Below are 23,379 nucleotides of genomic sequence, written 5' to 3' on the forward strand. Positions count from 1 at the left end.
TCGGAACAGAAAAATGCCAAAGTCCTGGCACCACTAAAATCTATTCTGAAGCTGTGTCACTTCAAGACTACCAAGATTTCATACACTATTTCGAAAGGGGGAGACAAGACAGCATGGCTGCTAGTCTCTGTAGTTCCTCCAGCTCCGTGTTTTCCTACACTCATTTTGTACAAGCAGATAGTGCTAAGGAGGAATACAGTAAGGGATTCATACAGAATGAGAATTTTAAAAAGTTAGAGATTAATAAATAGGAGGCACACACAAAGTATAAAGACAGATTCTCTAGAATGTGTGACCATTTACCAGAAAACAATCTGAAATTAAATACACTTTCCCTTAAATACATCTCTGCTTTTATTCTCCGAGGTCTGCCAGACCTAACAGCAATCAGAGAAAAATTACAGTAACATAAGCAAGAGTATGAGGTCATTCAAAACCTACCCAACAGCTGTTGTTATATGCACAAAGTGCACAAGGGCATGAAACCACTTTGCATAGAGAGCTGCCCATTCTTGATCTACATATGCAACTAAGTTTTATAGGTAATTACATCAGCCATGACTTCTTAAAATGTCTGTAAGTTCAAGTAACATCAAAGATAAGATATATCTTTTTGCAGTAGCAAATATTAATGAATATTTTAAGTCACCTCCATGAAGAACTGCCCCCCACAAGTTCCAGTAAAAGATCTTTTTGGAGCCTGTCTCAATGTCCACAACTACCAGCTTACCCCAGTTCATGGGAAATGTTCTACCATCTTTGAGCCCTGACCTTAGACCTGCCTGATCATGTAACTGGGCAATGTTTTCTGACCAGCTCAGCACTTGCTGATTCAGAACAGCTGGGAGCACTTCTGAAAACACAAGTGTAGGCAGCAACATACATGCTTGCGAAGAGACTTTGGCAGCTCACTCCTTAGTGTTTATTGTGCACCAAGCTGAACCACACCAAAAGCAGCAGATGAATCTGAGTTTCTTAGCACTACATTTGGTTATAAGAGCATGTAATTTGACCCACTGAGGACAGCTTTTACAAATATTTACCTTCTCATCTGTGTTGATGTACTTGTTGAACCTCTTGAATGCATCAATATTGAATTTCATCAGTTCTCCCAGAAGGTCAAAGTAACTCTGAAGCACATCTCGTGACTTGCACTCACTATCAACTATGCAGTAGAGAATATGCTGGCACAGGAGGAAAACATGTTATTGACACAGTTTAGCCCAAGCTAGCAGTACAGCACAGACTCTGATTTAATTACTATTTGAAACATTTATCTGCAGGTTTAGTTCTTAGACGACAGAACTAAAGACAACAATTCAGATGAGTCTTCTGTTAAATTAACTTCCCACCGATGTAAGCTATACAACTGGCCACCCACACCTGGCTACCAGAAGCAGAATTCATAGACACGTTTCAAAAATTGGCCTATTCCTAGTGAATATTTAACACTACATTTTTACCCACTTTTGTATTTATCACAGGTAAACCCTTCTTGATTGCTGTAGAGATACGTTACAGAGGAAGCTTGACATATACTTCATTACCTCCAGGAGTCCTCTCTTTAGCAGGAACATCTGGTCTGCATAGGAGGTGGTGCCTCGCAGAAAACTTTCAACTGCCCTTGCTTGCCAAAACCTGAGAAACAGAAGAAATGAGGGTTTAATTTTGGAGCAAGGGGAGTATTTTATCACAACTATAATTTAAATCCAATTTCCTAATCTGTTTCACTCCAATCTGAAGCTGAGTCAGACCTGTTGATCCTGCAGAAATCACTGACTGTACTGACTATGCAAGCTTCCGCATTCTCCCGCACCTGCACTGCCATTGTAGCCAAGTGCAACAAAACCAGATATTTTCACAGCTTATGATTTTCAAGCATTTTCAACTGCTATAAGCTGTATGAAAACAAACTGACTTCCCAGTCAACTCAAAACACCATGTTACAGTGCAAAGCAAACCCACCTGAAGGAGGATTCAGCTGGTTCCTTCTTCATGACCTGAAGCAGTCTGGTCAACAAACCTCTTTTCCCATCACAGACAAGACTCCTAGAGCATGTGAAGAAATTACAGCATGAGCAGAAGGGCTGGCAAGCACTGGACCTTGTAGAACACTGAATCCAGTCTCTTCTCCAGAGCTTTTAATGATCAGAATCCCAGTATTATATACATAGTACAAATATTTATTAACTTTCATTAGTAGTTCTACCAGTGGAAGAGTTCTCCTCACTGCCTTTGATAAACGTCTGCAATACCTGCAACATGACTTCTAAACAAACCCTGAAGTCATCGTCTCTCAAAATTTTAATAATTTCAGAAACACCAATTCACATCTTGTGGTAACTAAGAGATTAGAAAAAAAAACATATACTACATTCGATCTTAGGAATGAAAGAAACACACACCTTGTTTGCTCAACAAATGTGAGGAAACTCTAAGTTCTTTTTAGGAGGCAAAGCAGAGTATGGAAACCTAGATACTACATGAGGTCTCCTTCTGTATGTAATAGTAAAAGTACAGAGGCTGTAGAACTGCAATACTACTTGTATTAAATAGCATCTTCAGTGGACTATCTACCCACAGTAAGCTCGTGCAGAAGCAATGCCTTGATCTCATGTATCAAGAGCAGCAACACGGAAACAAAATGTTAAGGGTGAAAAAGAAACCAAGCTTAGGCCAAAAACCGAGCAGAGCTGCCTGTCTGGCTATACAAACCACCCCGCAGAGGTAGAGTAAGATGCTTCAAGTGGCACTCCTCTACTCAGAAAACACCCCAGCATGCATATTCAGTAGATGCACCCAGGTTAATGGCTGCGTACGATGAGCACCTTTGCTGGGCAGTCAATAGCCAGCTGACAAAATCCTCATGAGAACTGGTTTTCTTGCAGCGTGATAGTCTGCTCTTACTAACACTTAATAGGGATGAGAAACTTTGCAGCTTGGAAAAAGCTGTTTACACCTTTCATCCACTTACTTTCAGAGTGCTCCTAAGAGGGTGAATTTTTCCCCCTAAATACTTAATCCTTTTTGAACAAAGCCAGAAAGGTACCTGTGCTCAGAAGGAAAGGATCCAAGTAAACCAGACACCATTTCTTCCCAATTAGGCACCGTATTATGATAATAATTATAATCTAGAAATCTTCTTAGAGAATTCCCTTTTGAAGCGAGGTAAATCTACTCTGTGTAGACCAAGTCCCTGCTGATACTCTGGGATTATTCTGATAACTAAATTCTGCAAACAACATTTTACTTTGTAAGGTTTGTACGCCAGAATCATGTATCAAGGAGCTTATTAAATCAAAATAGTCAATCTAACAGATACTCAAATATAACACTAGAGATTCTGTAAGTGGTTTAACATGTTAATCTAATTTAGCTTATTCTAATTATTAGCTACTCTTAAAATAAAGACTAAGCAGACACACTTAGATCTGCTTATGCAGACTGGAAATGGACATTATGTGTGCACAGACTGCTCCTGAATCTCAAAACTAAGATTTCTTAGTAGCAGCAATTCATGCATGAGAGGGATCCCAGTTTACTTTCCAGGTCTGTCTGCAATGCCTGTAGCGAGAAAGGCCAGACAAACAGGCAGACCTAGCACATCATAATGAAATCTGGGCCATGAACTCAAACCTCCCATTTTAGGTTGCTTTTGTTTTTAAAGTACCTTACCCTGAGCATAAGCACACTTCAGATTTGCTAACGACTATGAACATTGTACAAACCTAGACACCTCCTGATGAAACATGCCACTGAAATGAAAGCAACCGTGGTGGACAGAAGGACCTTGAACAAAACAGATGACATCAAACCTCCAATGTTAAGTGCTTGCAAAATGCTAGAAGCTGCTGACCTAAACTGTCTATCCCTACTCACCTGTCTGTGTTGACAACTGCATCAACTTCAGGGATGTTGGCTTTATGGGAGATTGCACTCAGTTCATTAAGTTCTTGGCTGTTTAAAAGGAGATACTTGTTCCTAAAACAAGACAGTTGGGCAGTAGGGGAGAAAAATACAAATTCAAGAGGCAGACAAACATGCAGTTCCATGAAAAGTAAAGCCACAGGCCTACAAGGGCTGCAGGACCAGGCAATCTGCTTTAATTTCTCTGGCTCTTCACAGCCGCTCCCACTCCCCTCCACCACAGTACACTCCCAAGGCAGGCCAGCTAGCTGAGGTTTTGTAAGCCTCCTCCAAAATTTAACAAATGCAAGTTTCAACACTGACCAGCTTTGAGATGGTGATTCTTTGCTAACCTGTTCAGGATCTTGTGGTTTGTTTTGTAAATATTTCCTTCCGGATAACACTTGGTTTTTTTTTTTTTTTAAATCTCAGCAACATTTTGCTGAATTTCAGAAGACTAAATGGCAAACTTTTTCACAGCTTCCTACAGTTTTTCTCTACCTTGTAGTGACTGTGCTCTTTAACAGTAATACATGTCAGTTAGAAAACAAACTGCAAAAAAGTACTCAATCATCCTGGTATTTTATTACTCTGAGCCAACTGCTTACTCTGGAAATACTTAAAAACTTCATGAAATGTAAAAACAGAACAGGAATAAACCCAAGGAATTCGTATGAAATTCTTTATCAAATACTGAACTTTTCATTATGAAAATCTATTAATTTATCTGTAAAGTTAGTTAAATGCAAACCAACTCTGATGAAGTAGAAATGTAGTCCAGAAGCTCCCTTTAACAGACTCCCTTGCCCAGTGCTAGCATGCTCCCTTAGAGTCCTCCTACTTCAAAGTGCTCAGAATCAGAGTGCAAAGATTTATTTTCAGGAAACCTACGGGAGCACAGGATGCAGTGACGAGTGTGAGGGTGTACAAAAAGAACCTATTAATCAAAACACAGCAACTACGCAGAAGACAAATTATTAGACCAGAAAGGTGATGAGGATGCCTTCTTGCTTCAAACACTATCTTCCAGATTAGTGCCCACTGAGGCTGTCATGTGAAGATTCTTTTCATCTGGATCAACAGGTTTCTGTAATGAAAATACAGCCTCTCTCTCCATGCAATAAACAGTTCCGTAAGTTTGGTTTAGACACAATTTTACTAAAGTTAATATTAGTATGTAAGTACTTGCTCTCGTCTTGTCCTCAGCTAACTCGGCTTATCTGTGATTTCATACAAAGTCCACATAACTACGTTTAAAAACCCTAACCAGATTCCACACATTCCACTTGCTCAAATGTTACAGCTGAAAGCTGTTTTCTGTCTAAAAAAGCCTGAGATCTTTGTAGTAGCCACTTAAATAGGAACATCATCTAAAGAGACTTTATTAGAAAACCTAGAGTGATTCCTGGGCAAACAATGTCTTGCATAGAGGATTTACACGGGTCAGCCTTCCCCTGATGTTTACAGTATGTCCAGCAGCTCCCCATTGTTAAAGCTAATACTCCACAATCAAAAAGGCTGACACTTTCAACATGCACGTCTAACGACTAAAACCCACACAAAAATGTCACCCCGGCTGTAGATGTGACCAGCTAGGCAAGAAGTGCAATACGCCTCAAATGCAGATGTTTGTAAGGAATAGGACACCATCTTGCAGGACTGAATTAGAGCAACGGACACTGACAATGCAAGATACGAGTCTACAAGTCATAACAGAGCAACAAGTATCTCTGCACCAGCAGTACCGCATTAAAAGAAAACAAACAAGAAAACTGCATCACTCAACTACTCCAGCAGACTCAAGCTTCGTAAGCTGTACCTTTTGAAGGCAAACAGCAGCTTTCTTCCCATCTCCAACCTAGCTTCCTGATGGCTAGCTGTCAGATAATTGTTCCCCTAACATTTTTCTATCCAGTTTAATCTGGTCTTTTCCATTGTTGGCATTTAGACAGCAATCACGTCTTGCAGCCTTTTACAAAGGCAAAAGAATATTGGTTAACCTCTTCAGAGGTATGCTGTCTTTCACCCTGGTCTTCTAACAGCCTTTGTTTTATGCTTGTTCCATTCTGAGTTAAACCTGAACATGTCCCCACAGGGTACATATGCTCTTGTGAGCACACTGGCTCCCCACCAACTCTCAGGGAGAAGACAGATAAACAGCATCATGAAAGCTGCCTCCTGATTTCTTCAGCCAGAAGGTGTTAACTCATCATATAAATGTTTCAGTTTGTTTCATCATGAAGCAAAACGGGCTATTTTTAATCATCAACAGACATACTACAACATGCCCACTGGAGAGCACATCCTTAGCTTTTTCATAGCGGAAGCTGAAAGGCACATGAACATCTGAATCAAGTTGAAAGGACAGGACAATGTTCCACTAACATGGAACCCGCACCATGCCTAGGACACCCACTCTAACTGCAACCAGGCAAACAATACCGCCGAGCCACAATCTGCCACAGGTTTTCATACTTACTCATGGTGATCACTAAAGCTCTGAAGAAGCCTCAAGAACTGTATCTTTAAAGTAATGTCCTAAAAAGAGACAAGAAAGGTCAAAAAATTTTGCTTTAGTGTTTTTGGGTATCACTAGCTATGAAGCTGACATGAAACTGCTGAATGGAAAACCTGTCCAAATCAAACCCATTTGGACAGCAGAGCAAGTGGCTTGCATAAATGGAGAAGGCTCCCCAAAATAGAAGAGGAGACTGCCTCCAAGCCTATGTATGTAATGGTTAATAACTTCTTATCACTGCAAAGGCAAAAAAAGCTCATCACTGTATCGATCAATTTAAAATAGCTAGGTTTGGGGGGAGGAAAAAAAAAAGAAACCAACAAAAACCCCACTCCCCAAAAAACCTCACTGTGATCCTTTGTGTTCTGTGCCTCTCCTTGCTAGACTATCATTTCCTTAAGTTTTGGTCATCTTCCACCTTTGGCCTCCAGGGACCATAGAATTTACTTCTTTTCCAGTTCCCAAACTAGGAGGGAGGGGAGAGGTTAAGTTGCCCTCTGGCTAAATTGCTAGCATGAGCCAAAGATAAAGACTTAAGTGAAGACAGTAATTCTCAAAAAACTGAATGCTACCACATCTCAATTCGTTTATTATACAAGCACCCAGTTACTCAATACAACTCCTCAGAATGACATGATAGGATAAAAATCCAATACAGAAATTTAAAAATTACTCACTGGGCTACAATCACAATTTTGATTGTGTCCATGCAGAACAAGGGCTGATGCCGAATGCTTTCTCCAGATCAGTTTGTCAAACAAGTTATTGAGGCCAGGAATCAGTTTGAACTCTGCTATCATTTTATGAACCTGGAAAACAAGAGAAGTACACACTCATTTGCTGCAGCCTCAAATTTGGACATAACATAGTCTGGTAAGCAGACGGGCACAGTTACGTTATCCTCTGACAACAGAAAGAGTGAATTCTTTCATCAAACAGCACGTGTTTGTGTTAACATGCACACTAACCATGGTGTATTATCAGAGTAGTTTCCATTTGGTGGACATGGATAGAAAACTGACATTTTGGGAGAAAGCGGTTAGGCAGTGCTTCAGTTAACCACTACGCCTCTGGAAGCGGCTTTAGACATCGCAAGATCACTTACAGCACACTGAAAATACATCTATACCTAACTTCTATGTATTACAAAACTAAGCTGCAAATATTGTGCTGCCAGTCATCCACTGAGCAAGCATCCCTTGAGATGTGGTGCAAATGAAAACCATGCATGACTGGGAAGCCCAACATGGTGTAAAAATTAAGTGCCCAAAGCAGTAATGGACATGTTCCTTAACATTGAGTCACCTAAACAATAACCCAGGTCGTCCCTGACATGCAGAATTATAACCAGCAGTATTTCAAGCAGATGACTCCTTTTTATTAGATTTCCTCAAATACCTGAATGAATCAAAACATTTGAAGCAGATGCTATTTTAAAGGTTTTTATTCTTATTCTTGTTCGCAGCATGGCTGATGCCATTTTGCATCCCTCTTGGCTGTAGCCAACAACTTTCCCATCTATCTGGAAATCACATTCTCCCTGCTGGGCATCTCTGAGTATCACACCTGAGGAAGCAGGCAGCTCCTTCCCACTTCACCCATACTACCCCAAGAGACTGCAAAGCTTGGAGTCCTTCAGTGCTTCCTTACTTTAAAACGCTCTCGGACACTTTGATCTAGTCACAAGCTTCCAACAACAACAGCTCTAAGGAATCTCTCCGAACAAAGCACTCCCTGTAGTCCCCCTTGTCCCTCAGTGGCCAACATGGCACAAGCACAACAGGATGAAACCAAGCGTGCGAGTTGCCTGCAAGAGCCTCGGCCCCTCACTAAAGTAGGCGCTCTCAGTGCTTATCACTTTAATTTGTGAATTTGCTCCTTTCCACACAGACCATAATCTTCTTATTCCGAATTACTCATCCCTAATTTCAAATGTGTTGTTTACTTTATTTTGCTTAACTCTTAAATTCTCACCTGACAGATGGCTGCACGACAAAGACCCTGAGTCACAATCATTGCCTTTGGATCACGCTCTCTCCCAGACCCCGAACTCATTACAACTACTCAGCCTGGGGATGCCAAGACAATCCCTGCTCTATATTCATGCTTCAATCTCCTTTGACTTTTTCCTGTTGCTGCCCAGCTTCACATGAATTGCTCTATTGCTTTCTCACTACCAAAACTATGATGAGCTTCTACTTCATGCAGTTTGGCTCCCTACAGCAGGAGCAAGTACATCAGCTGATTGTCATTCACCACAATACAGACATGCAATACAGCCTAGAAAAATGTGTAAGAAGAGTAATTTAGGGTGTGACCACAATAAGAAGGAAGCAAAGGCACAGGTTTGCAGTGAAACACCACTTATCCCCAAGGGCATAATCATGCCCAGCATGGCAGCAAGTAGGAGCCAAGTCATTGCTAGCCCAGTTGTCAATTTATGCAAGTTAGCCAGCAGTCAAGTTTAAACCAAGGATTCAGAGTAAACATTCAGTAACAGGTTGAGTTTGTTAGGAAGCTGCATCATGCTTCAAGCAAATGCCAGACCATTACATTGATTATCATAGTGGACTGAAGCAGGTTTGTGATGCCCTTTAGAAATTCTATGCAAAATTATTCCAATATAAAACCAGTAAGACCTTTGGCAGCTCAGACTGGAAGACTGGTATCACAGATCCTGTGCTTTTATTCCCTCATAGACAAAGAGATACCATCAAGCAGCTAAAATGCTTGTCAGAGAGGGTGCTATTGTAGATGCTGCCGTTCCCTGCTTATTGGGGCTTTCCACACAGAAGAACTCAGCTCCAGTTTTTAATCTGACTGCCTCTCAGGAAAGGAAATGGATTTGCATCTGCCACCCAGGTCTTTGAAACTTTATGCAGATTAAAGAATGAAGGATATATCATGTCTTTCAAAGGCACTGGATTTTACAAGAAGAGCTGGCTCTGGACAAAGTGTTTGGGAATGAAGCAGCTCAAATCTTTCAAGAATTCAATTCCAGTCCTGAATCAGCCCTGAAGAAGTGAACTGCATTCCAGCTTCATCCTTAGACAGCTTCCCCATTTTCATGGGGGCAGAAGTAGCAGAGGAAGAATAAAGAGTTCTTTTCCCAGGATATTAAAATAAAAGACATCAGCTTCCAAGCTAGCTACTTCAGCAGCATACTTTCTACCTTGTCACATTTGACAGCAACACACTAGACCTCACCCAGGGAGTAAGGAAGCCAGCACCTCCAGCTCCCTGAACAGGTGGCAGCAGATGAGCGAGAGGTCAAGTAGTTTCTGCAGTATCTATAAAACTGCATTCTTGTGGTGAAATCAGGCAGAGATGAATTATCTGACTTGATACAATGGAAAAAAAAGTCCTCCTAACAGGTCCATGTTTTGGTAGTTCCAGTTATGTCTTGGGCTTCTTTAAATTTCATTTTATGCCCACTAGAAACAGTACTTCCAAAAGGAATGACAATAGGATTTTTAGTTTCTTATGGTAGTAATTGTGGCTTCAGCAAGAATTGCTAGTTTCCTCTAGTTACTATTATATGCAATCTACTACTTTTTAATGCTGAGTATCCATTTTTAGGTTCAGAACAAACAGGTTCGTTATGTTCAGGACGGTACTACAAATGCACTTCTATTTTAAATTCAGATTGAGAGATTTAAGAGACTGCCAGTGGTGAGTATTTGTAACTCCTATACAGTGGGAGGTTACTAGCAAAGAACAAAATACTCAAGATAAATGTACTCAAGCAACAGCCCCCCAACATAGCTACTCTTGCCTAATACAACAGCTCTTGAACAACTCAAAACAATTTGATCCTCCCAGTCTCTAGGGCATCTGAATGCCCCTGCTATTCCAAGCTGCTCTGCTGAGCTGAGCAGACTGCCAATGTTGGAAACCTGTCAAAACTGCACCAACGGATTGCTTTTCTTTTCCCTTCACAATATGCTTTTGACCCATTTAAATCAAACTACAGCCAAGCTGCAGTGACTGATTCTCCATAAGCCTATGTGAGGCAGGAAACAAATTATTTTTCATTTCGCAAGCAAGAAAGGCAGAGGAAACAGATGAGTGAGATTTCTAGGCAGCGCCTAGTGCAAGAGAGCACCGAAGTGTATCCTCTCAGCTAAGAGGTTAACAACACACACTCAGCTGAGACATGGGAACCTACTGCAAAGATCATCCATTCACAAATCACCCCAGAGGGTTTCCTAAAGTCAAAGCAGTCCAAGAAGGGGAAGGCCTGAAGGGGCTCCATCCAAGCAGGTCACCAGTGCACCAGGAAGGGGAAGAACGCCTGGCTGCAGCTCCTGCAGCATCCAGGTACGTCCACACATTTCCTCACACAGAGAGACAGGATGCCCCATCCAGGAGGCATGCCCCTGCATCCATCTTGCACCAGAGCAGCAGCTCTGCAGAGACTGACCACCCTCCCGACACTGGTCAGCACAACTTGTGTCCAGCCCTGCCCAACGGCTCATTCTGGTTCTCAGCAATGAAACACTGCCTGCTTGTTTGTGCATCGCTGCAACGATGGGATTTGCCCAGCTTTATGCCTTGAGCCTTGCCCTTCATGTCCATGACCTAATTAATGAGCACTTATGTTTAAAGAGACATCAACTTCTGTGTGCGTGGCCGTTTACAAGTGCTCACCTGATTCCTTTGTCTCCCCATGAGCAGCACACAGAGAACATACAACACCTCCAGCTTATACATAATCTCATGCATGATCTTCATGGACTGTGGAAGCTGTGTTCGTGTTGAGGTGTTGGCCAATCCACTTTCATCCGAAGACTCTGAAAAAGATGGCAAAGATGTGAGCCTGAGGCAGCTTCAGCAGGAAAGGATTTGTTATAGTTATTACTTATACACTGAGACACTGCAGATATAAGACCAGCACGTCTGCTTGAATCCTCTTCTCAACTAAAAATAGTGACATACAACAAATAACCAATTTAAATTAAATGCTACAGAGGAGGGAAAAAAAATATAGCTGGAACTTTAGAGGAGATAAAATTAGATTTTTAAAAAGTATTTAATTTTTCCATAATAAGATAAATGGCATCATCCACCTAAAATAAGTAGGATCACCTATATGAATTAACAGACTACTGCACCTGAAAGGACATGGGAGAAAAGGTAATAAAAGCAGGGGAGAGATTATCAGAAGCATTTACTATCAGTCTACTTTCATTTCATACCTCAGTACCAGTATACTTAGGCCACAGTTAAATAATTTTCATAGCCTTATCGAGAGTTATACTGCTAAGGGAAGAAAGAGGATATAACACGTCATGACTACAAGTGGAAAATGTGACAAAAGTCATGAGTGACACAGAGAAAGTAAATAAGGACATAGTGAAACCTGTAGGCTGCAGTTCAGAAAGGAGTTAGCTCTTTACACAATACATAACTGATGAACTGCCCTACCACAGGATACAGTGAATGCTTTTTGAACTCCTGTGGAGAAACAGTAACCAGGCAAACACACAAAGGAAGGAAACCATCAAAGACTAAAAAGCACAGACACCACCTCTGACTCAGAAGTCCCTAAGCCACAAGCCACTGGAGACCGAGGCAGTATTCTGGGAAAGTACATCTAGGTTTGCTTGCTAACTGATGTTACGGGTCAAGAGCTATGACTGGGCATGTTTCACCTCAGCAAAACTGCCTTGTGAATTCTGTTCCAAAATACCAAGCGTTCTCCAGTTTCCACCAAGTTGGTGAGCATAAAGGTATGTGTGAGACACTGCTACAGCATTCGTATATTTCATTTTTGTGTATTTTTAGAAGTTTTAATAATTAATTGCTACAAAACTAATGAAACTGCATAAGGAAGAAAGTTTTCCATAGAAGCAAAGACTTAGATATCAAAATTTTGGGATAATTCTCATTACTTTACCAAGTACTTTAAGTTCTACAAGACATACTTGAATTCTTGTAATATTGAAGGGTGAAGAAACAAACTATGCACTTGCTTCAAAGCGTTTTCCTAAGGTTGTATTCTCACCTGTAACAACGTTTTTTTCCCCAATTAATTTATTTCATTTTGCTGGAACTACCCTTCCTTTTTAAAGGGACCACTTGCTTGGTATGAAGTATTTGGACCTAAAGCCATCAGCCGAAGTTTTAGAGCAAAATACTGGTAAAGTCACTTACCTCAGATGTGCGTTATTGTCACTCCAGGGGACATTAGTGCTGAGGATGTACAGCACTACAGTGTTATCTAGGTGTGCAAAGGGCACAGTTTGCCACAGGACATTCCCTTTTGCTAACTTTAGTTCATGAAAAAAGATCAGTGCTACATGAGAACAAAATGTGAGTCAGAACTAAATGCTGACACGTCAGTCCCTCATGCAAGAAAAGGGGAATCAATACCGGTTGAAAGGAAAAGCAACACAAGGCAAACACTGAAAAAGGTTAAGAAACACATCAGCTAATGATGGCTAAAGGAATGCAAGCCATATACCTGTACTGCTCTGCTCTGCCTCTTCATTTGCCACTCTCATCAGTGCATCAAGTACTAGTGCGTTGTCCAGCCAGGTGTACCATTCTTCCAACTCCTGGAGGAAACTAGAAGTACCTGTTGTTTCAGACACCTTCCGTGTTGCCAGTTTGCACAATCGCTCAATGAAGCCTGGAATATTCAAAAGGGTAGCTGAAAAAGAAAAATAATTTTATTAGGATTTAAGATCACCAACACAGCAGTCATCAAACCCTCTATACCACAAGGTACCAAAACACCTACATTAGTAAAGAGTACACAGAAACAAATTCCATCTGGTTAAAAAGATCCAAAGATGGAAGTCTGTGCACTCTCCTACCAAGGACTGTAAAAGAGTGTACATACCCTAAGCATAACTCACAGTGCTAAACTGGTTTGTGTTGGACTTACACTGGAAAAAAATTAGTTCTACCCTACTCTAACCACTTGTTGCCAGCCAATTCCCTTTTGCTGGCACTGCTGTTTCCCAGTCCATGGTGAATCAATATCAAGGAACTGATCCAGCTGAAAATTAAACTGGCAGAAATAAAGCAGCAGCCCTTGGAAGGGGCAGCTCCCCCTCCCCTTTCCTCTATGCGATGCCACCTCCTTCATTTTACCTCCCGTGGTGTTTGTCTTGTAGCAAACTGAACTAGGTCATTTCAGTAGCTGGGCAGAAAGCTGTTAGCTTTTTAAGTACTAGTTTCCTGAATTCGTTCATCATGGAGCAAAACAGATGGGTAACACATGACAGCAGTCCCAAGTTAGAGGGTTTTAACTGTTGTGGAACTGCACCCTTAGAAACAGCAGTTCAAGAATTGAAGTCACTGGTCTGCAAAATGCATTTTGTCCTGAAGTTTTCACAACATAACTTAATGACAGGACCTGTTTATTAGAGATACATGGCTAGGTCTTCACTACACATTTGCAAATGCAAGTAGAAAAGGACAAAGAATTTGTCCATGAACACGACATGGAAGAGTTACAAGATTCTTCCTGCTGGCACCATCTCGGAAAGAATAAGCTCCCTGATAAAATTTATAAAATGGAATATGCTTTGCAGTCTTAGATACAGTCTCTAATTGCACAAACAAAAAATGATTAGTTAACATTTGCTTGGCTAAGTTCAGCTCTGCAGGATCCAAGTTTGTTCAGATCAACTAATTTAAATTAAACTCTGTACCCACACCTACACATATTTGTCCGTTGTTTTTTACAAGCAAGCTCTGGCAATTGCAGGGCAGAAGGCAATACTTTAAACACCCTTTAAAGTTTCTCAGCTTCTGCCTCCTGCATTATGCTATCCGTCTCCCACTGCGTGCTGCAGAGGTGGCAGCGGTTACAAATGGAGCTTTGCTGTTCATGGCTAATACAACGTTGGAAAATGGGAGAACCAGCTCCAAAACCCCCTTCTGCACTTCCCAAAATTGTTTGGCATGGGTCTATGCAAGCATCTGCTTCAGAAGCCCAAAAGCTTTTCAGCACAGTAAGAGCTGAAAACAGCAGATTCTACATTTGAGGGTACTTAAATTAAAGTCTCTTAAATTCATATTCATCATTCTAGGCAAGACTTCTTTCTGCATCTGAGAAGTACTCGGCAAAACAAGGAATTAGCATGCTTTTAGCAAAAATTTAGCATTGTGCCTAAAGCTAAAGTTGAGATTAGACCCACAGATTTCCAAGTCTGGTAACAGTGGGCAACATGATTAATATTAAACATGCTTTCCTTGTCGATATAGAAAGACATCTTGCTCAGGACAATGTCAGATAAAATCAGAAAAAAACCTCTCTAACAGCAAGCAGGCTGTACGCAGTTTTAGTTCAGAAATTCATATATGAAGGACATGGAATTACCAAGAGTTGCTAAAGGGAAGGCCATAGAAGTGACTGAGGGATAGAAAACAAAGCCAATTATCTTAAGCCACTCAGTTCATCAGAGAGGGCTGAAACAACAGAAATTAACTCACCTAATTACCAACACCATACGAAACTGAAAGCTACAAAGTTAAGTTTCATTAACAGGAAAGATTGCTTCCAAGATACTGCTTGAGGAAAGTGAAAGAAAAATGCTTTGTAAGATGGAAAGCTCACAGTATCCTCTAGAAACATATGCTACAGATGTGACATTGAGAAGAGGGAAACTTTACGCACTGTTGAGATTCTTCTGCATTTGTTCACAACCTGACAATTACCTTGATTAATTTCAGCTCTAGAAGGACCCAAGTTTTTTTTCTGCTGCGCATTTTTGGCAAGAAGCGTGTGCTTGTCATCACTTCCCGTGTCAAGTTCAGAAATTGTGACGGCAAGGATCCTGCAGAAGTTCGCAAGTTGCTGCTGGTCAAAACTGGACACAAGGCTCGCAAGATTGGGAATATCATCCAGTTGTATCATTTCCTGAAGGAGGCAACATCAACTGAGTAAGTCGCACGTGATGTTCAGTAAGTGAAGACAGACACGGCCAAAGACTTCAGCTACAGCTCTTCCCTGGGGTGAGCTGCATGTTATTTCAATGTTAGTAAAACAGAAGCAAGCAAGCAGTGACAAGAGTCTGAAAACAGCTGTGATTTACGACTGCTGTCACTTATGTTTAGCAATTCCAATAGTACAGATATCTATACTTTAAAGACTAAGTATTTATATAAAATTTGGGGTCTTTTTTTAACTAAAGAAAATCAAAAACCCACAACCCCATTTAAGACACAAATTACATTTAGGTATTAGAAAGTTTCAATTTTGTTTTCCACTTCTGTATTTTCTTTGAAACTCACAGATGAAAATCAACTTCTAGATTATTTTTCTCAGCCTTCTACATCAAAACCTCTTTTTAATAAAAAGGTGCTGAAAACTGTTTTCAGCAAAAGGCATTACGTTCAGATAAACTAATCTTGTTTCCTATCTCAGGAGGTACATCATCCTCAAGTTCACTCTAAAAAAACAGTAACAAGCTACAGAATCCTGATCCTCTTCACAAAACGCACACAGACACATTTCATTCACGTTTTCCCAGGGTTACACCTCTAATATTTTATTTGCACCACATCAGGGCACTAAGCTGCAATAATGCTGGCAAGCAAGCTCAAAAACATAGTTTGTGCAGAGGGCTTAAGTGCCCTGTTCCCCCAGCCTACAACCTCTCAGAGAGGTGACAAAGCCCACGGTAAGAAAGAAGCATGGGAAGCCTTCCAGATGTCAGGAAGACTACAAAAATATTTGAAGTGTACTCAGAAGGACAGGATGAAAAATGAATTTATATGAGGTTCATTTTCTTTGTTTGAAATTCTGGTTGTACTTCAAGGAGAGCTAGGCACTCACCCCCCCATCACCCTGTGCAAGCTATGCAAAAGCATTACAAGTATGACACCACCTGCATAATTTGGCTTCTATGTGAAATGTGACTGAAGCTAACGATCACTCTGAACAGTCAGCTTTCAAGTAAACTACAAGAAGTGAGAATGCTAGCTTAGAGGATTATCTTCAGCAACTCTTCAAAGAAACAGCTGTCTTTCCTCCACTGGCCTGAGAAGCCATACAAATAAAATTAAGAAGCCAGTAACAAACCTTTTTAACTCCCAGAATATCTTCAATGAGCGTTGCAGTTTGTAGGAATGTCTTTTTGTTTGTCATCAGTGTAAACAGGAACAACACAAAGTCATTTCTTTCTGCCAATCGCCTTGTGACTCCCTCCGTCTAGAAAGCAGCAAGCAGCACACAAAGACTCAGCATCAGAGCCCACCTTGACAAGTTGTGTGTTACAGGCACATGCAAGACAGTTTTACAGATGACGTGTTATTGAATCAGCTATTCCTGAAACCAGGAAACGTTGTGTTTATGGTGACCAAAACTAGCTCCAGTCCTTGTTTGAAGTTAACATGACGCTTGCAGAAACTACAGGCTCCAGGATGAGAGGCTTCATCTCAAGGCAGTTGTTTACTTGTCTGAATCAAAAGCAAACACTGCAGGCCTGGAAATAACGTCAAGGAGGCTTGTCTCTGGTTTCCCATACAAACTGTCAGCAGCACTGCTCTCAGCTGGGCAGTGTCTGAGCAACCAGAATCAAGCATTGGCCTTAATGAACTCAGTGATGAAGCCAAAAGTCATGCTAAAGCATGAACTCGGGTTCATCACTGAGTTCATTAAGGCCAGCTTTCCTGCTCTGACCATCAAGCACTGCTTTCATGTTCTGATCTCTGCTGAGAACACAGCCAGTCTTTTCTGGAATTAAACTTAACTTAAAACTACATCCTTACAACTTGCAAAGCTGTCTATTAGATGTGACTGACAAATTACCAGTGCTCACAGAATGAGACTATTTTACATACTTCCTGAATATTTACACATAAGCACAAGAACAATTAATATTCCACACAAACTTCTATGATCCTGAACACTTCTCATTCAAGAGAGAAAAATACTGAAGTGAATTAAAAGAGCAGCTAGTCTATAAATTGCAAGCTTGTTTCTTAGTATGTGACACATTCACAGTCTGCAAAAGTTGCACTACCTGTAGTTAAAAAAAATAAATCATGTAAGCCAAGAAAAAAGTGTTCCCTCTCTTCCCCTCCCATGGTTACACAGAGATGTAGCAGTGAGAACATGATCTATTAAGACTCAAAACTCTCAAGATTAGGCTGATGTCTTTGGAAGAGCTCCAAGACAGTAACTGCCACCTTAAACATGTTTATTAAACAATGTTCCCTAGGCTATTAAGTAAACAATCCTGAGGATGCTCCCTGCATGCATAATGTGAGGCATGTGCTTTTAGCTTCAGAATTTTAATCGCAAAGTATTTCAATAGGCCTTTAACCCAGCGTCTTCCTTAGCACTGATCTGCCATCAACTGAACCAAACTAATATTCAGCACATGAAGGAGATGCAGGATCAAACTTAAAACACTTTGCCAGCACCATTACTAAACAAGACTAGCTGTATCTCGGGCTAGGAGCCATCCATTTCCAGTTTTAAAATATAAGTTTGAATACAACAAAGGCTGACACTGATTTCCCTTGGAAACACAGATACAGAAAGATCCAAGAGGATTTAAACTTGACAATGTGCCTAAGAAAAAAGAAACTATTTGAGTAACTCTTAAAAATATAGGGTGTTCTGATATTTAACTGAAGGGATTTTAATGAAAAGTTTCACAGTAAGTTTAAATGCACTCAGAAAGAGTCTGTGTGTTGTCTTATCAAGTGGCACATGTAAAATGACCAGCAGAACACTTTCCCACAGCAGTTGTACTTACACATATACACGTGTTGTACAGTATGCTTAAACAGTCCTTGATGAGGTCATCGCTTACTGCAAAGGAGAAAACAGACATTCACCAGCTACACGTTGCCAACGTCCACAGTACGGACATGAAATGCTATAAACCAGGTGAGAATTTCAGGCTACCTGCTAGCTCAGATCATATGTGCACATGCCTTGGAGGATAGAAACCAGAGGAAGAAAACCCTCTGTAGCTGACCTGTTCACATGCTTTCTTCCAAAACTACTACCGGCACTGCCTAGGACCACAGAGATATACTTGTGGTCTAGGGCACTTCTTAGTCACACACAAAAGAAAATGGTAGGGGTGTAAACAGTATTTTAGGAAAAATATCATAGAAAACTCAAAATTTGTCAATAAGAGAAACTGCTGAGACATGTATCAGTTCCAATTATTAAGCACGGGGCAGGGCGGAGGGAAAAGAGAGAGCTCATGCAGTTTTCTCCAGGCACTATCAGGAATCATAGAAAAGCTTTCAGTCTGGTTTACTCCAGCATTTTAATATTCAAAATATGTTTTCAGTACAGATATACAACAGCTGCTTCTAGCTCAAGTTCAAGTTACTTCACCTTTGAAGTTCCCTGGCTGAGGGGCATGGAGCACACCATGACATTTCCTTTCCTCAGAAGGGTTCAGGGAACCAGCACAATCACAGACAGGAGAAATGAAAACACTAAACTAAAGCTGCTCCAGCAGGAAAGTTTGGCTGAAGCTACTGTGCCCCATTGGCAAGTTCTCTTTATTGCAATTTGGAAATGAGTAGTCACTATGACTAGGTCAGGAAAACAGCATACTTTTCGTTATCTCACAATCTCTATAACTCCTATTACATTAACAATGCTTTGTGGCTTATTATTAATAATTGTTAACTGTAGCTATAGCCACAGTAACAATAAAAGTTTCGAGTGATTGCAGATTTACTGCACTGAGAGAAGTATGTTATGCTGAGTGCATGAATACTCCTGAGCTGTGCTTTGCAACAGGTGACTATCCTAAATCCCATCATGAATCAGTACTACAGAGAACAAAGAAACCAGTGATTCATTTGGGAAGAGGAAATTGCTGGTATGGAAAAAGAGTAACAGAAAAATAGACAAATTTCTGTCTGAATAAGGACAGAAGGCAAGAATAAAAAAAGATAAAACACCTATTTACTTACTTTTCTGTTTCTTTTTCTGTGTAATAAGAGTTGGTCTCATGAGAATTTCTACTAAAAGCTGTAACAACAAGATAAAGAATAATCATTGGGATACTAATAACCAATTAATTGTCAGTGATAAATCCAAACAGTCCTGTCTCTGCTGAAGTCACAGAGGTGAATAATGGAAGCTCTAGAATCAACACACCACTGGTGTCAAAATTACATTGACAAAAAGTAGTTGTATTTACCCTGAAGAAATAATAACAGTCGTATAAAACAATCTCCTACTGGCAAGTTTTAAGAATTTGAGTCTGCAAAGAATGTAGTTTCACATGCATCCAGATAACATCAAGGATGGCTATCAACCATCTCCCAAAATAATGAATCTTTAGCAATAATCTGCAGAGAGATGCAAATTTTGCAAGTTCTGCCTCAGTCTTGCTGGCCTTCAAAATACATTTCAGGTCCAGACATAACAGAATTTAGTTGCTCCAGATTTTAATCTCACCAACAAAGAGCAAGCCATGGCTTGTGTACATGCACCTTATATGTATACTTACATACACATTTACAGATATGTGAAGTGTTGTTTCATTTCTATTTAAGGAATATTAACAGTCAGCTTTCCAGGAGTAGGACTATGGTTCTGATAGATGTAGAACTGATCGTTAGTTGTTCTAGCCTATAACACTGGTTTATTTTAAAACATTTTTTAAAATGGCAGTTTTTAAAAAAAAAAATGAGAGTTCACCACTAGAAGGAACTGATGACTTCTGCAAGAAGTATTGCAAATAGACCCTAGTTTTAAAATTCAGTTTAAAATTGTTAAAAGCAATGTAGGCATCACCCAGCCAAGTCACACCAGCTGACAATATACTTACATTATACAACTTGCTCTATTTGTCCCAACTTAACTTTACTCTTCTTTTAACGAACTACCTACCCAGACACAGAGGAAAACATCTGACAGCACTGGAGGCACTGCCTGCATTTTAAGCGCTGACAAATAAACAAACAGGCAACTTCAAAAAGGAATATACATTTTCCAGCAAGTATTCATAATAGTAGCTGTAGCACCAGTAAGGTAGAGAAAAACGACTGCAGCAGTACTGTAGTGCTTATATGAATGGCTTACGTTTTAGGAGGAGGGTGTGCACCTCAAGGCTCGGTACCCGAGACAAGCATCCAAAGATAGCCCTATGCACTGCTCTTCTGCTGGGCAAGAGCAAGTCTGCAACAAGTCGGTCTTTTAAGGGTGGCCACAGTCATGATCGTTCCTACCTTGCCACAGAGTGAACCTTTTCAGCCAGTACTTATTTTTCCTGGTCAATACTGTAACCCACCATGTATTTATCACCTTATTCTTGCAGAACTGGTATGCTCCTCACATACACTCCAGGGACTGGACTGCACTGGTGTGAGACACTCCTTGGAGAGGGCTTTCTTCAGCCATCCTACTGAAACTGCAACAGTATGCACCAAGAAGGGCAAGAGTCCAATGGCAGAAAGAGAATAGGTAAGAGGGTGCCTCAGCAGAGGCAGAAGGAGCAGTTTTGCAATGGGGTTGCATTCAAGTCCAAAGTCCACAAGGCTTGTGCATCAGTTCATATGTTTGTACTCCTGGGTAGTATTTTACATGTATTCATATAAAGGGGGGAGACACAAATGTGCTTTTGTTCTTCCTCGGTGTAAAGGCTGTCAGAATCCAAAAATATTTTAAGGAATATACTATCACACTTTATTGCATACAGAGTACACTGCAGATTTAGTGTCCTTCAAAGTTACTCATGCTTCACAATTCAAAATACTGCAACAGAATCAGCACATGGCATACACAGAACCAGCAGATTAGAATACTTCCATTTCAAGTCCTACAGTAGGATTTTCAAAAACACATAGCACTGGCTTCTACCGCTGCCTTTAACCAGATTAAACCCATTTGTATCAGCCAAATCTTTAGCCGTAATACCAGGTAATTACAGTGTATCTGATATTTACCATTTCCAGCCCACGGGAAAAAAAAAACAACCACCCAACCAACAAAATCCATCCAACCAAAAAAACAAACCCCAACACACACATTTAAATATGAAATGTAGAGCCATTTTCCATGCATTCTTATGTTATAAGCACTCTACAGGAAGTATCACTATTTCCCTTTAAAAACAAGGGAAATTTAGAACATTTTCATACAATGTTCTAAATTGCTTGGGTAGCTGAAGACTTTTGTCCTCAGCTGACAGGATACCAGCAACTAAACCACTGCTAATTTCAAAACAACATAACCTAAATGCCAGTTTTACTTAAGTAAAGGCGTGCTAAGTGTATCAAGAGAGAAGTAGCAAAGACACTGTCTAGTTAGACAAAAAAAAAAAAGGTGTCAATTAGTTCACTGGACTATACAAATCATACATTTCCAAAGAAAGCGAAGATCCCAGAGGCTGTCACCATAGAATTGGGTATTTGTGTAATGTAGAATTAAAACAAACAAAAAGATAAATTGCCAGAATGTCTACAGAAACCTTGCAGCTCTGTTTAAAAAATTTTCCATAGATGAAGTAGTCTGCATTGCATGCCAGCAATAAACACAGACAACCTGGCTAACAGAGTGCCCTAGTGTGCTTAAAAAAACGCCACATATCGTTCAGTCCTAAGTGAAATGCTCAGTGCTCTAGCACCAACTGTAATATTTAATCTCACAACTAGAAATAATTTGAAACTGCTTTCATTGCGAACTTAGCAGCCTCACCTTTTTTAAGTTAAAAACAGACTACCTGAAGAAACAGCCAGGTCTATATCATATAAGAAAAAGCACCTTGCTCAGAAAATACACCCTTTTCACATTTTGATTAACAGAAACAGGTATAATTCTAATGCTTAACATCAAATTGGCAAAGTCATTCTATAGCTTGCATTTAGAAGCTTCAAAGGTCTCAAAGACCTCACTTACAGGTTCCTCAGTGGTATAATTATCGTACAGAAATATTTTGATATTGTTGAAAAAACATACTTACATCGACTCCTCCAAATAAGTCAAATGTGTATGTATTTGGGAAAGTGGACTCTTGAGCAGCTTTTCTATCTTCTGTAACAAACGCCATGGCTTCCATTGAAAGAAGTGGAGAAATTTCCTGCATGCAGAAAAAAGACAGTTCAAAAAGAAAACTGTTCATCAGTATAAACACAATTGTCTCCAACTGTGTGATCTACTGACTAATCAATTACATGAATTCCCAGCTCTTATCTATCAGCCAACTCACAGACACTATGTGAACAGTTTCAAAAATTAGTTAGAATATGATCACAGTAGACTTTAAAGGAAGCAATGATAACACCTAGCCTTCAGGAAGAACAGTGTAGACAGTACCTTTAAGATGCTTTGGCACTGGGAGAAATCGCTGTTTGGGTGGCTATGTTCATACAGCTTTTGCAATAGTAAGGGAATCCCATTCCATTTTGCTTGTTTATCTCTTTCCTTTAACAAGGCCTCTGTGATCTGCAACAAAGGAATAATCTAATTCCCATGTGTCCAATGTTACACAACAAGGAAAGCAACCTTATCACCTCCTCAAACTATAAATACCAGAAGAGCACAGAAAAATAGTTTATTGCAGAGAGTACCATTACAAAATCCAGTACCTTCGTCCATGCAGCAATTTACCCAGGACTGGTAGCTGCAGAATTTTACAGATGGTCAAAGTATCTCAAGCAGGACAGGGCTTAAAGCAGATGTTATCATTTACAGTACTTAATCTCATTCCATATTTTCATACTGACCATGTATTTCTAAATGTAAACACATTAGTCTCTAAATAACTCCATTAGTAGAACTCCAGTTGACAGGTGACTGAAGGAGGAAATGGGTGCGCTTGACACTATCAAGAATTGTATTTGTCTAACGTAGGCAGAACACTGAAGATGGAAAGGCGTCATTACTCGTTACGTTCAGCTAGAAATGATCATGTCCCTGAAGCCATTATTGGTCACAGCAATGGCCCAAACCACTAAGATCTACAAGCAGGCTCCAGAAAAACGTTATCAAAGTTACAGTGAAAATTTTCTCT

At 40.2% G+C, this 23,379-nt stretch overlaps 1 protein-coding gene across 1 annotated transcript in view; it reads right to left on the reverse strand.

Annotated features, from left to right (window-relative positions):
• TRPC4AP (transient receptor potential cation channel subfamily C member 4 associated protein) overlaps positions 1-23,379 on the reverse strand; it is a gene marked incomplete at its 5' end in the record, with an annotated part of 37,204 nt that overhangs the window by 4,003 nt on the left and 9,822 nt on the right. Inside the window, 14 exons of the mRNA XM_082007371.1 lie at positions 1,044-1,184; positions 1,548-1,638; positions 1,966-2,049; positions 3,880-3,981; positions 6,386-6,444; positions 7,102-7,233; positions 11,075-11,217; positions 12,891-13,079; positions 15,098-15,299; positions 16,464-16,592; positions 18,148-18,203; positions 19,334-19,391; positions 22,330-22,446; positions 22,683-22,811. Coding sequence (XP_081863497.1) covers positions 1,044-1,184; positions 1,548-1,638; positions 1,966-2,049; positions 3,880-3,981; positions 6,386-6,444; positions 7,102-7,233; positions 11,075-11,217; positions 12,891-13,079; positions 15,098-15,299; positions 16,464-16,592; positions 18,148-18,203; positions 19,334-19,391; positions 22,330-22,446; positions 22,683-22,811 — 1,632 coding nt within the window. The remainder of the gene's footprint in view (positions 1-1,043; positions 1,185-1,547; positions 1,639-1,965; positions 2,050-3,879; positions 3,982-6,385; positions 6,445-7,101; positions 7,234-11,074; positions 11,218-12,890; positions 13,080-15,097; positions 15,300-16,463; positions 16,593-18,147; positions 18,204-19,333; positions 19,392-22,329; positions 22,447-22,682; positions 22,812-23,379) is intronic.

Source organism: Phaethon aethereus (genome assembly GCF_964289735.1).
Source record: "Phaethon aethereus genome assembly, chromosome: 16".
NCBI classification, from domain to species: Eukaryota; Metazoa; Chordata; class Aves; order Phaethontiformes; family Phaethontidae; genus Phaethon; species Phaethon aethereus.